The 12721-nt window shown below is 41.8% G+C and overlaps 1 protein-coding gene across 2 annotated transcripts; it reads right to left on the bottom strand.

Annotated features, from left to right (window-relative positions):
* Positions 1-978: 978 nt before the first annotated feature.
* si:ch211-63o20.7 (uncharacterized protein LOC566836 homolog) lies at positions 979-7101 on the bottom strand. Of its 2 annotated transcripts, none has more exons than XM_042096083.1 (4): positions 6796-7101; positions 5504-6212; positions 2766-2991; positions 979-1725 (listed from the first exon to the last, which is right to left on the bottom strand). In XM_042096083.1, exons 2-4 carry the CDS (start codon positions 6104-6106, stop codon positions 1493-1495), a joined length of 1062 nt encoding a protein of 353 aa, XP_041952017.1. In that variant the 5' UTR covers positions 6107-6212; positions 6796-7101; the 3' UTR covers positions 979-1492. The 2 variants fall into 2 exon arrangements, with proteins under 2 accessions (XP_041952017.1, XP_041952015.1); XM_042096081.1 differs by having other exon boundaries at positions 6800-7100.
* Positions 7102-12721: the final 5620 nt, after the last annotated feature.

Below are 12721 nucleotides of genomic sequence, written 5' to 3'. Positions count from 1 at the left end.
GCAGGGATCTCATGCGGCTTTATCGTGTAATTGTCTGGTCTTGTTTTTACAGAGGCTCCTAGGAGAGCTATGCCAAACCACATTCAGGGCTCTTAACCCCACTGAGAGAATGGCACCCCTGTTCATTCACACACAAACAAATTGAGCATTTGAGCAGTCTCAGAGGAACTCCATATGCTCCACACTAATGTTTGTACCGGTACCACCAGCTCATGTTTTGAAAAAAGCCAAATGAGACAAAATGCAAAAGCAAAATGTAGCTTTAAGAACACCAGCAGCACAGAGACTCAGATTAGTGTGATGGAGCCGTTAGCTGGGCTGGGGACCAGACAACCGATCCTTATGACAGATGAGAAGATGAAGTGTTGGTTGATTTGCAGCAGTCCATGTGTTTTTTTTTTGTTGGCCACACATTTAATATCCTGAAGAAATAGAATCGTCTTTGGATTGATCTAGCCGTTCCACTGTCTGCTCTGTACAAACAAAATGGATTTTCCACAAAGGAAGGAGAAAAAGAGACCGCACACATTTCAAGTGGGTGAGATGGGAGGATGCAAACTTTGTGTCTGTATGCGCACAACATACAAAAAGGATATCTCCTGTTTTCATCACACAAACACTTCATCGTCCCTCAGGAGAAGGAAGTATTTTCCTGAGAAATGCAGTTAGACATACTCAGTCCACAGGGGAACTTCAAAGACCTCACAAGAAAGAATTGTAGATTGGCGCCATTGCTGTGAGCACAATAACTTGTGCAGGGTTTTGCTGTGACCAGACAAATTTCACTCATTTCCTGTGTCATGTTACTGAAATTACATTTGATGTGACAACAGTCAAAAGAAACCTCTTAATTTGACAGAAAATATCCATCTTTTGGAGGAAAATGAAATGAAGCTGTAACACAACATCCCCAACATAGTAGTGCTGGAGAATGTTGCGATAGAAGGAATCTAGGAATCAGACGCCAAACAAACCCTCTCATACACAACTTTTTTTTAAATCCATTCTTCAATAAATACATCCAAGCTCATTAAAACACAAATGTAAAAAATGTGTAAAAAAAAAATCACCAGGATCTATCATGATCACTGTTGATTTACAGTGTAGATACCCTTTAAGATCAAGTATCGAGTGCCTCAGATATGCCATTTAATGTGCCTGAGGTTGCAAATCAAGCAAGCAGAAATCCCTTTAGTCAATCCCTTATGTACAGCCACTTTCTCACCACAAGCCACTGATCAGATTTCAGTGAGCGAAGTAGGGGGGGGGGGGGATTACATTTCCTGTACAGTTTCCTGTACATGGATTAAGCGTTCTGGACTTAAAGATAACCTTTAATGGAGAGACCTCCACTGAAAAAAAGTGTGTCCTAGTTTTAGGACTAGACTTAATCCATGTACCATGAGTAGGACACTGGCCCCGGGAGTCCAGTGATGTCCTGCGAGTCATTCCTCCAGCATATGCCCTGTGCTGCGCGTGAGCAGCCACCGCCTCAGTGCTGCTTGAGGGCGTGTCGCAGGTAGCCCTCCAGCTGCTGGGCGCTGGGCCGGGCGTCTGGGTCTGAGGCCAGCATGTGCAGCAGCAGGGTGCAGACGGCGGGGTTGGGTGGAGGGGGCAGCGGTGGAGCACGCCGCCCCTTCATGGGGATCACAAGCTGCAGGTCGGGGTTCTGACACAATGCCTCGCCCAGGGGGGTTAGCCAGCGGCCGCGCACAAAATACGCCCCTATAGACACACACACACACACAAAGAGAAAGACAAGCAAAAAAGGAACAAGCATACAGACAAGGACACACACACACAAACAGGGACACACACAGTCACGTAGGTCCATTAGATACAGATTCACAGTTAAATTGAATTTGACTCTTCAGACAACAGGAATGGACACAAACAACTTTCCACTAAAAGATGTTCCCTCTCGCACTCACTTACTGACTCACTGAATGACGGATCACGCGCATGACTAAGAAGTTAACTGGCCTTAACAGGACTCTGACCTTTCTGTGATTCTACACCACCAGACCGAGTAAAAGCCTCTGCCACTGTTCCTTCTGTTCACCTGCATTTCCCCTCAGTTATAAAGTGTTTCTCCTTATTAAGTGACTCAATACAAGAAATGTATGTGTCCTCTCTAATGTGTTCCCTCATTCATTCAACCTTCATTTATTCTTGGAGGTTCGTTGAGGGTAGTCCTCTTTTCAGTGAGGCCAAGATTACAATAACAATGAAACAACAAAAGAGATAGTAGACAATAATTGTAGTGAAAAGTAATTATTAAATTTATTTAATAATAAAAATAATATTATTAAATAATAATAATAATAAAAAAAATGATATTTAAAAGGTACTCTAAGCAATGTTACACGGTTTCTAAGCTAAAACATTTTTTGGTCACATACAGCAAATATCACCTCACCATCCGCTAGCTGGCTATGCCCTGAATACACTGTAAAAAAAAAAAAAAAAAAAATTGTGGTTTCTGGACAGCCCAGGCTCCAAAAACAGCAACATGCATGTTTAAGAGAGTTTCAATTGCACGAGAGGGAGTAGCGAAATAGCTCTCTGTTTTGTTTGAACATCAACAGAAGTGACATTACCCAACATCGCTTAGAGCACCTTTAAACAGGTTCAAATTGACCTAAAGTTTATCTTCATAGTGTGCCTTGCTTGTTGCAAAAAGTAAATAAAACCTATAATTCTAAATTTAATACATAGCTAATCATACTCAATATAGTGTATCTGGTATACACTGAGTAACTCACCGAGCTGTTCATGAGTGGATCCATCTTCCAGAAAGGTGATTCTCTCCAGGACAGCCCAGAAGAGCACCCCCATGGAGAAAATGTCTGCCTGAGCTGTGTAGTTGCGCCCGGCCCACACCTCTGGGGCCATGTAGAAGTCTGAGCCACACGTGGAGGAGAACGCTGGCCGAGTTTGGTCGCCTTCCGACAGACGCTCTGTTATCTTACTGAGGCCAAAATCTGCCACCTGTGAATTAGCAAGAGATGGACAATGTTCATACAGACACAGGTGTTAACTAGTTGTATGGGTAAGAAAGTAGGAATGACTAAACTCCACCATTTGACTCTTTGGAATGCTTTGGAGGGGTACAGCACTTCCTCATGAGGGACATATTCAGCTAGACTGAGCCCAATTTAACAAGGTTCACGCTTCTCATTTCTCCATGGGTTTTTAACCAAGAGGTTCCCTGCTTTCTGTATAGAACCCCTATCCTGATTGAATACAATTCAACCTTCAAACCAATCTTCAGGGGACAGTAGAAAGAACTGGGTGGAACTTTGGTTACTAGGGCTGTAACAATTAATCAATTAGTTGTCAACTATTCCCATTCACGGTATTTTTGGATGGATTTATTCTTTTCAAACTTCTGGTTTACGTAATGCTCTATGCCAGTAAACATCTTTGACATGTGGACAAAACCAAGCATTTGAGGACATCACCTTGGGCTTCAGGAAACACTGATTGACATTTCCCACCATTTTCTATCATATTATAGACCAAACAACTAATCAATTCATTGAGAAAATAATTGATTAGGAAAACAGTCCTTAGTTGCAGCCCAAGCTTCTACCAAAACTCAACTGAGTGCTGAGCAGGAGATGTGCACAATTCCTCATCCGTGATGTGACTACTGCTTATTGGATGCTGCTGGAGCGTGTCATTTTTCTGCCATCATAGACATCTGCATCAGCGCTCTACAAAGGTCAATTAAAGGTTCAGTCCATGATTCTAGAATGCTTTGAGAGTACAGAGTCATTTTACTTGCTGCTAACTTGAAATCTCAACGTTTTGCCAAAAACACTTCCTCATGAAGTAGGGCTGATTCAGACCGGTTGTGTGGCGTGACAATGTCAGCTGCATGGCGTGTCCGTTTTTATTTCGGCTCCCATGTTAACAGGTTAGAACTTGCTCACTGCCTTGCGTGACACGCACGTCTCAGGTGTGGTTCGAGCCACGCCAAAAACATATGCATGCCAGAAATAGGACCGACGCCTATTTTTAATGGAAGCGTTTCCATTCAAAACAGAAAATGAATGATGTGAATGAGATGTTTTAATAGGCAGAGAGGCCGGCGCAGAGCAGTGCCACGCAGCACACAGCAGACACATTTGTGGTTCACGCCACGCAGCCGGTCCGCATCAGCCCTTAGGAAGTGTATAACATTATGCACCAAACTACATATGCTACCTTAGGTGTTTTTAGTTATGGGGTCAAATTACAGACAGAACGTGTGGTAATGAAATATACATCTTCACCATCAAATCAGTCACCTAATGGGCATTTGATACTACCTTATCACTATTTAGTTCTGTTTCTTTCATGTTCTAGAAACAATATGTGGATGGGTGAGGGCTAGACGATGGTGATAAGGGTCTAATTCGTGACCATGTTCACGTCAGTCACATCGAACTGAGATTTATTCATGGAGTTGTGCATCGATGCATGATCCCCCTTTTTTAAATTGATCAGAGTTCTGTGACACTGAAGGGATCAATACTCCCCGAATCAAATGGAGCAAGTGGGCGTCTGTGACAACCATACAGCCCTGTAAATACAAAGAACTTTTAACAGAATGGAGTTTATGATCCATTTCTTTATGCAGACGTCTACGGTGACACAAAAAGAACCTCTGAAAACACTGGAAATTACTTCCAGCTGGCAAAAAGAGTTCAGATGTACTGACACATACTGTAGGTTGTACCCTCAGGGAGAGAGCACCCCACGGTTACGAGTCAGCAAAGTACTCGCTCTTAACAAATGGGCTTTGGTGAACCCACACTTGTATGTGCTAAAAGGTAATTAAAGGCCTTTTTTGTACAATGGGTGATTGATTTTTTTTTTTTTAAAGCAAGACTTAATCAATTTTCCCATTAGACCATCTTTTGCCTGCTGCTGCAAGTGAACGGAATCTTATTCAAGTTAATGAAGTGAGGAATCGATTTGGGTTCATAAAGGTAGCCAGTTGTTGAACATTAATAGACACCAGACCCTTCTCAATACAATTGTAATAAGACCCAATACCACCTGGCAACACAATATGTGCCAGTTATGGGAGCATTCTGAGAAGGGAAAGGAATGGTACCAATAAACAAAAGTATTATGGACATACATAATACCCCATCAGTAAATAGTATTCTTCCCCACAGCAGCCAAAATAGTTACAATGTGTGTCTTGAGATAAGTCTACTTGATAATACTCTACAGCATGTTTATGAAAGTAAACTCACAGAAACAGGCTCCTTAACATTGCCAGTAAGTGATACTGCGAAGTATTGCAACAATCTGCATTTAAACAACTGTTGATATCAATATAACATGCTGTTGCCAAGGACTGTGTGCACTTCAGCATTTAAATATGATGATAATTATGTGCAATTTGTCATCATTTGTGATAATAATGTGTGTGTGTGTGTGTGTGTGTGTGTGTGTCTGTGTGTTGGGGGGGGGGGGTCCCCATCCCCAACCAGTTTCACTCTACCTTAATGACGGGCCCCTTTTTAGTGAGTTGCACCAACACATTATCGGGCTTGAGGTCGCGGTGCACAATACCCAGCACATGCAGGAATGTCATGGCACTGCTCAGCTGTTTGAGCACGCTGTGGTTGCGCTCCGTGTCCGGCGGCCTGGACAGCATGTAGTGGTTCAGATCGCCCCCTTCACAATATTCCATCACCAGCCACAGTGCGGAGCAACGCCGGGGTACGACCTCGGCTCTTGGCTGCATTGGTCGTTTGCGGGAGCGAGAGTTTGTGCCTTTGGTACTGTGCTTTTGACCCGAGGCCAGGGCGCCTTTTAATGCGCTCTCCACCAGGTCCAGAGGTAGTCTGCCGGGTTTAAGTAGCTGAAGCGTGTTTGGTCCTGTCTGTGCGAGACAACTGTGCAAGGCAATGACGTTCGGGTGGTTCTCGGCCGTTGTTCTCATGACCCACAGCTCCTGCAGGTACAGCTGTATGCCTTCAGGGCTAATGCACGGCAGACGCTTGATAGCCACTCTGTCTCCGGCTCCTTTCTCGAGACCCTCGAACACCACTCCGTAGCTCCCTCGGCCCACTTCCCGTTGTAAAATGTACAATTCTTCCATTTCGGTAAAAGCTGTTTGTACGTTTCTATTTTTAAGGTTGCACTAAGGCGCTTTGAGATCCAAACTTCCTTGTTATTCAATGAGCAATGCTGAGTAAACAACGTACCTGTGGGAAAAATACACGTGTAGTGTTAATGTTGCACTCAAACAGATCAATGAGATAGCATTCATCTACATGAGCGTTCTGCCGAGAATCTGAATCTGAATCTGAATTCAAATGCAATGGTGGTTGTCTTGTGGTCAAGCAGCTTATTGGGATAAAATAGCAAACTTTCGTAGATAGATCAGATGAAAGTTACAATGCTGAGTCAGTAATGTGGTTTGCAAGTAGCCTAATCATGCATAGTTTAACGTTAGGGTTTGATTAACAGATTATTCACCGTGAATTGGGATAATAGGAAAATTAGCAAGTTACCAAGACTGCAGAGGACTCACAAAAAATAAAAATAAGTTGGCTAGCGCATCGATAGCTAATGTACCGTTTACATAGGCTAAATGACAGTTGTAATGTTATCGGGTTAATTTTGGACCAAAACGTCCGAAGTATGACGTCCGGACTATCGATACTTTTAGCTAACTGAGCTAGTTTCTACTTTGCTAGCTTACCAGTTTAGTCATAACGTCTGCTAAATGTTAGTTATCGATACTATTTTACTAATATTGTGTAATTGAAGTAGAAGAACAGAAACTTACCCATGTACCAATACAGGTCTATCGCACTGAAGTTGTACTCTATCTTCACTAGTTACAATAGTTTTTGATCAAGTGAACAATGTTTCAAGTTAAATGAAAACACTGTTGCACTGATAGAACTAGTCTTCCGTAAGCCTACTTCAGATATTCCCGCTTCACGCACGCAGATAACAACGTTCTTTCCCATTGGTCAAAGCGCACTGTGTGACCAATCAGTGACGGTTACAGTATCAACGAGTTTGAAATATCCTATCAATTTAAACACCACGAGATGGGCAGTTCTCATGGCAGTTCTCCGTGTCCTTGAGTTACTACAAACACAAAAACACGTTTCCTCATGTAGCCTAGTCCTAGATTACGCCTGCGGGCATTTAAAAACGTAGGCTATAGGCTAGGCCTAGAGGCCTACGCCCCGTTTATGTCACCGTTCACCTTTCATATAGCCTTCCTATAGGCCCTATTTTGTTGAGACAAAAAGAGCGTAAATAATACAGTAGGGCCTACATACGGAAAGTAGGCTATTCGCAGCGCTTTACTTTTTCCACATTTTATTATGTTTCAGTTATTAAAATGGATTCAATATTTTTTTTCTCATCAATCTACACACAAAAATATAAATAGCCAGTTTATGGTCTACAATTGGAGTTTGTAGACAACTTGAGTGAATATAGCCTAAGCTACAAACAGGGGCATTTTTTTCTCTTCTCGTAGCTGAGTATTGGAGACATGGATTTCTATGCAACGTCACGAAAACATGCGTGCGCAACCAAGAGGCAGAAAGCACCATAGAACAGCATAGAGCAAAAGAGCAAAAGAATAAAATTAGTTTTTGTGCTGAAAACTGCACCAATTAGAAATCACGATGGTTAGAGAATGTTAAATATGTTCAATATCCCTAACAGAATGCATGTCTTCATCAATAATGTCAAAATATGATGTTATATTAATAATGCAAATGAACGTCAAACTTTGAAATATAGTCTGAAATGAGATGTTATTATCATTGAGACAACAGGGGTATACAAAAAAATCCGATTGTAGCTTACAGCAGCTGACTATTTAGGTTAGGTTTATAACGTTGTGGACGGCCACCAAGCCTCTTCTGCCTCACAGCTGCGCGCGCATCTAGTTTTGTTGGTAAACGGGAAACCCATGTATAGGCAGGTGCGCACATACGGCGAACACTATGCACGTGTCAATGAGCGTGCTCTCACTACAACCACGCTGTTAACTTAAATAGGTTAACATCACTCTAAGTTCGCCTTCAAGCAAGCACAACGATGATTTAAAGATATCTGTTTCGCTGGAAGGGCAAGGGGTAGCAACATGGCAACACAGGGACAGAGACAGGCCCGATGGCTGTGAGTATTAAACGGGCAAGACAAAAGTTATATAGGCCTATTGATAAACCCGGAAAAAGTTGGCAGGTAGGCTAGCCTATATGTTTCGGTCCCTGTGATTATTTGTGAAATTGTGCAAACAGGCTTTTCAAGGCATTTGAGAAGAAAGGAGTGGTAGAATGTAGCCTGGGTGCCATTCCGAACTTAGTCCCGCCCACAGCATTTGAGGTCGGGAAGTTCGGTCTGGCATTGTTCCATTGTGGTGGAAGTATGCTCGCCCTATATCAGGCGGACCAATCAAATCAGGCTTTACGATGATGGACGGGTGAGCAACAGCGCCTGGTCGGTCACGTCATCTGAGCACCTTTGATTAGGCTTATGTTTGAAACAAAAACGCTAGAAGGATACATGCTTTTAAGACCCCATATGGAAAATTCATATTATTTATTTAATGAGGTTGTATCACTGAAAACGATTATTTCTGAAAACTTTGGCCAAAGTTGAGATGTGGGAAAACTCGTGGTTTCACTTTCATCAAGGGAAAACAGCTCTGTTGCATTGCGTTCCCTCATTGGTTTGAAATCTCTGATTGACCACCTGTTCGAGGGATTTGCGACAGCCTTTCCCAGCTGTTTAACATGTTTGTAGTATATCACTGTTCAATAGAATTCTTTTTAAAAACGGAGGGATATAGGAGAAGAAGGATGGTTAGTGTGTTACCGGTCCTCACGGTAAGCTATTTTGTTGCTCTGATTGGTTAGGTCTATCCGATTGAGTGCAGAGGCATTCCCCTGTATCGGTTGAAACACGCCCCATAATTACGTCCCAATGGAGCAGTATCATGGTAGCCTAGAAATCTAGACGCACCCTAGCGGCGGCAAATTAATTTGCTCAGCCTGTACGTCTAGTATCAAACCATAGGGATTTCTATTGGCTGACGCCGTGGACGTCATCCAATCACAGCGCTCTATTTTGTTAGAGAGTCTTAAGGCAGGCTTAACAGGATAACGACAGTCCTGCGACGGTGAACAACAAGGAAGGTGGCTATGGTGAACGAAGAGCGGTTGTTTGAATCGGCGTTGGCGTCAACTTTGGAGGAGTTGGACTTTTTTTCTTGAAAGATGAGCAACACAATGCACTTAAGTCATTCCTTTTGAAGAAGATTGTATTTGCCGTTTTGCCGACCGGATACGGATATGGTCCTAGTGCTGGGCTATTGCATGCCTAGGCAGTTTGAAAGACAATTCTCTGCCCGCTCCTTGGATTAAGTGAGGTGAATGGTTCGATTCCAGACTATACATTTCAATGATAGGATGGCCCGCCAGGCTAGTATCATGGTGCATTCAGGGCAATAAGGAATGACAAGGACCGCCCCCATGGCTAGGCTACTTTGTTTTTCCGACAGCAAGTGTTCATGTGCTTTGCCGTCGGAATGTGTGACAAACACGGATGCCACAACAAAGGTTAAAACATAGCATACACTCACTAATCATAAACAAACAACTGTATTTGCTTAAAATATAGTGTAAGATGCTCGTGAAAGAAAGATATGCAGCTTTCAAGTGACAAAAACGGCAAATTCCCAAGTTCACATTAAAACTGTTGGACATGAAAGGCCACATGGACTACAAACGAACTACAACGTGACGACAAAAGTGATGACGAGCCCCTAACTGGGCAACTCTGTTAGCAAAATCTAGCCCCAGTTTCCGACCTCTGACTCACACATTAGCCTACGTGACGTGAATGACGCGGAATGATGATGTTTTCTATGTGAATAGGCTACTTTCCGTATGCACTGTAAATATCCCTGTCAGTTGCTGAGAACAATTGACAACTATCTTATGAAATTCCTCAGACATTTCATGAGACCTTTGGCCTGTATTTGGATTAAATGTCAAGATGAGTAATGTGGGTGCAAACCTTCACATAAGCCGAAAGTTGTCACACATTTCAGCACCTCTTTTTTTCAGGCGTCATGAGAGAATGCTTCAGTGAAGCCTCAACGCTTTTGAAAGTCATGTTGTTGTAAGTGAATCACTAGGCCGAGATAGGAATTTATGTTGATTTACAAATGAAAGTGGTCAATTCTTCAGCCTTGCCAATATGCTGCATAATCATGACTTTGTGTGGTTCCATATGGATTTACAAGTCTTATTGACCAAAACCATTAGCCTATAACAACTTTAAACGTTATCCTATATATAGGCTGTTACATGCTCTTACATAGCAGAAAATGCTTAGGAACACACTATTTCACATGTTCCCTGGAGTGGTCCCTCTGCACTGTGATTGCTCAGTTTCTCAAACGGAAGCATCTAAAAATGTGTCAATGGAGTTTAAAAGGCATTCAGCTGTGATGTGAATTTCCAGCACTGTATACCATAATGCCTCACGTGCGTTCTTTCTGTGACTGGCAGGCTCTCTGAGTCAGTCATTTTACTGGGGTTTAAAATGAACCTCTGTCCCAACATTTGAGCAATAGATTCCATCAGTCTGATCCCCATATTCTTCATTATCTGAAGGTGATGAAGTCAGTCACGCTTCGTGCCCTCTCCCTTATTCCATAACCGTACATCACCCCATCTGCTGTTTTGTTGTGTGTAGGCTACTGCACACATCACACAGAAAATTGCCTATGCATATGGTTTGATTTTCATGTCTTTGTTATCCTCTTGTTTTTGGTAGTGACCCTGAGAAGCTATATGGAAAGAAAGAGCTACACAAATACACTCAACATTGCCTAACTGAAGACATTTTCAGGCCAGAAATTCATGATCAGTTGTGCTGGTGTTTTCCTTCCGCAGGCATCCTAAATCTCTAAGAGTTTGTCATTTCACTCACAAGGTTAATTAGTTGACCAATGAAAGATGACTTTTAATTTGCACTTAGACTGAGGTCGCAAAATATCACTTTTATTTCTCTGTGAGTTAGTCTATGTATGTATTTATTTATTTATTTCGGAAGAGGTTGTATGACTGTAAGAAGAAACATAGAGAATATTGACTTCAGATGCATTTCAATTCACCTTTAGATTTCCAATCATCTCTAATGAAATTAGCAAGTTTATGAGGCAGTTAAGAATATGTTATAGGCTAGGATGAAGATTCCACAGTGTGTGTTTTATTCATTTAAATATCTGTGAAGAACTCATGCAATTACATAATTTCAGTCCAAGGTACATTTCCATATATATATATGATGTCCATATATTTTTGATGTTGTTCTGTATTTCCCCTCAGGCACCTGTTCCTGGTTCAAATTACTGTGATTATCAGAGAGGTCTCTACTGCCAATGACAAGGAGTAGTGCATTATACTTCAGTCCAGTTGCCCCAGGTGATTCAGGTTTGCTTCAGTGAATTTCACTGTTTGGCAAGACCATGAGACTTTGCACTGATACCAAGATTGTGGGGCAGGCAAAGCAGGCACAATCCAGAGAAACCAAAATGACTGCATGTTTATCCAATATAATGTTTTCAATAACACTGTTAGTGTTTTCTGTGATCTGTAGTGAACTCAAACAATCATGTACATTATTTGCTTTCAAATTTCTTAATTTAGGAGACACTGTGACACTGACAGCAGTGACACTGACCATGTTGACTTTGTGTATAAAGAATAAAATATAATTTTTTAAGATTTTAAGAGTTTAAATACAATATGTATGCCAATATATCCATTAAAGGACATCAATCATACTAAATATGTATTATACAACACTCAAAGTAGCTGTATTTTTAGAGAAGGAAATACTGTTGGTATTTGTTCTGAATATTGGTTCTTAAATGATGCTGCTTGATTAAAAAGCTAATTTCAAGTATGAACATGCTTTCCTCTCTAATCCTTTCATTCATATACAAAAATAAGAGTGCATGGTTATAAAGATGAAAGCTTGGTAAGAAATATAAGCTTATCTAAAAATACCTTTCATCCCCCCCCCCCCCCCCCCCCCATCATAATTCTAAGCCATGTTCCCTCCGTGTGTGTGTGTTTTCTCTCCTTGCATGTTCATTCACCCCAGGGTCACACAATATATGGTTGTCTTCCTAACAGTAACAACATTGAGTAACCTTTGGCCACATTGCCCAGTTCTGTCTCTCGAGCAGCCAGAACAACAGTAGAATGATGTAGGGGGAAAAAAATCTCTCCCCTCAAATTTGTATCAAAATATACATGGCATGGACAATGAATCATACTTCCTCTTCATATGTTTTTTCCCCTTATATGTGACTACTGTGTGGTTTGCCTTATCTTTTGCGTGTGTTCCAATTTCTTCTCTTGGTGGCATGGTTGACTCTGGCCAGAGACCCAGAGAGTATATTCTACCTCAGGGAGCTTTTGTTTTTCTTCCTGATGCAGGTTTGAGCAGCCACTGATCTGCTTTAACCATCATCTGCCTTTTGAGCAACCCTATATTAGGGTCAGCAAATCACAAATAAAACCTGGAAAGCCTCGTTTCAGTGTCTTATCGGATGATTAGGTTTAATTGCTTTTTAATAGGCTTTTGTATGATTCGTCCTCTCGTTTCTTGTTTCCCTTGCTTTCCTCAGTCTCAAGTCATGGTTTCTCATCAAGGTATA

Source organism: Alosa sapidissima, chromosome 6, assembly GCF_018492685.1.
Source record: "Alosa sapidissima isolate fAloSap1 chromosome 6, fAloSap1.pri, whole genome shotgun sequence".
In the NCBI taxonomy this organism is placed as follows: domain Eukaryota; kingdom Metazoa; phylum Chordata; class Actinopteri; order Clupeiformes; family Clupeidae; genus Alosa; species Alosa sapidissima.
Note: the sequence above shows the minus strand (reverse complement) of the source record. Positions and strands in the feature narration are given on the sequence as shown.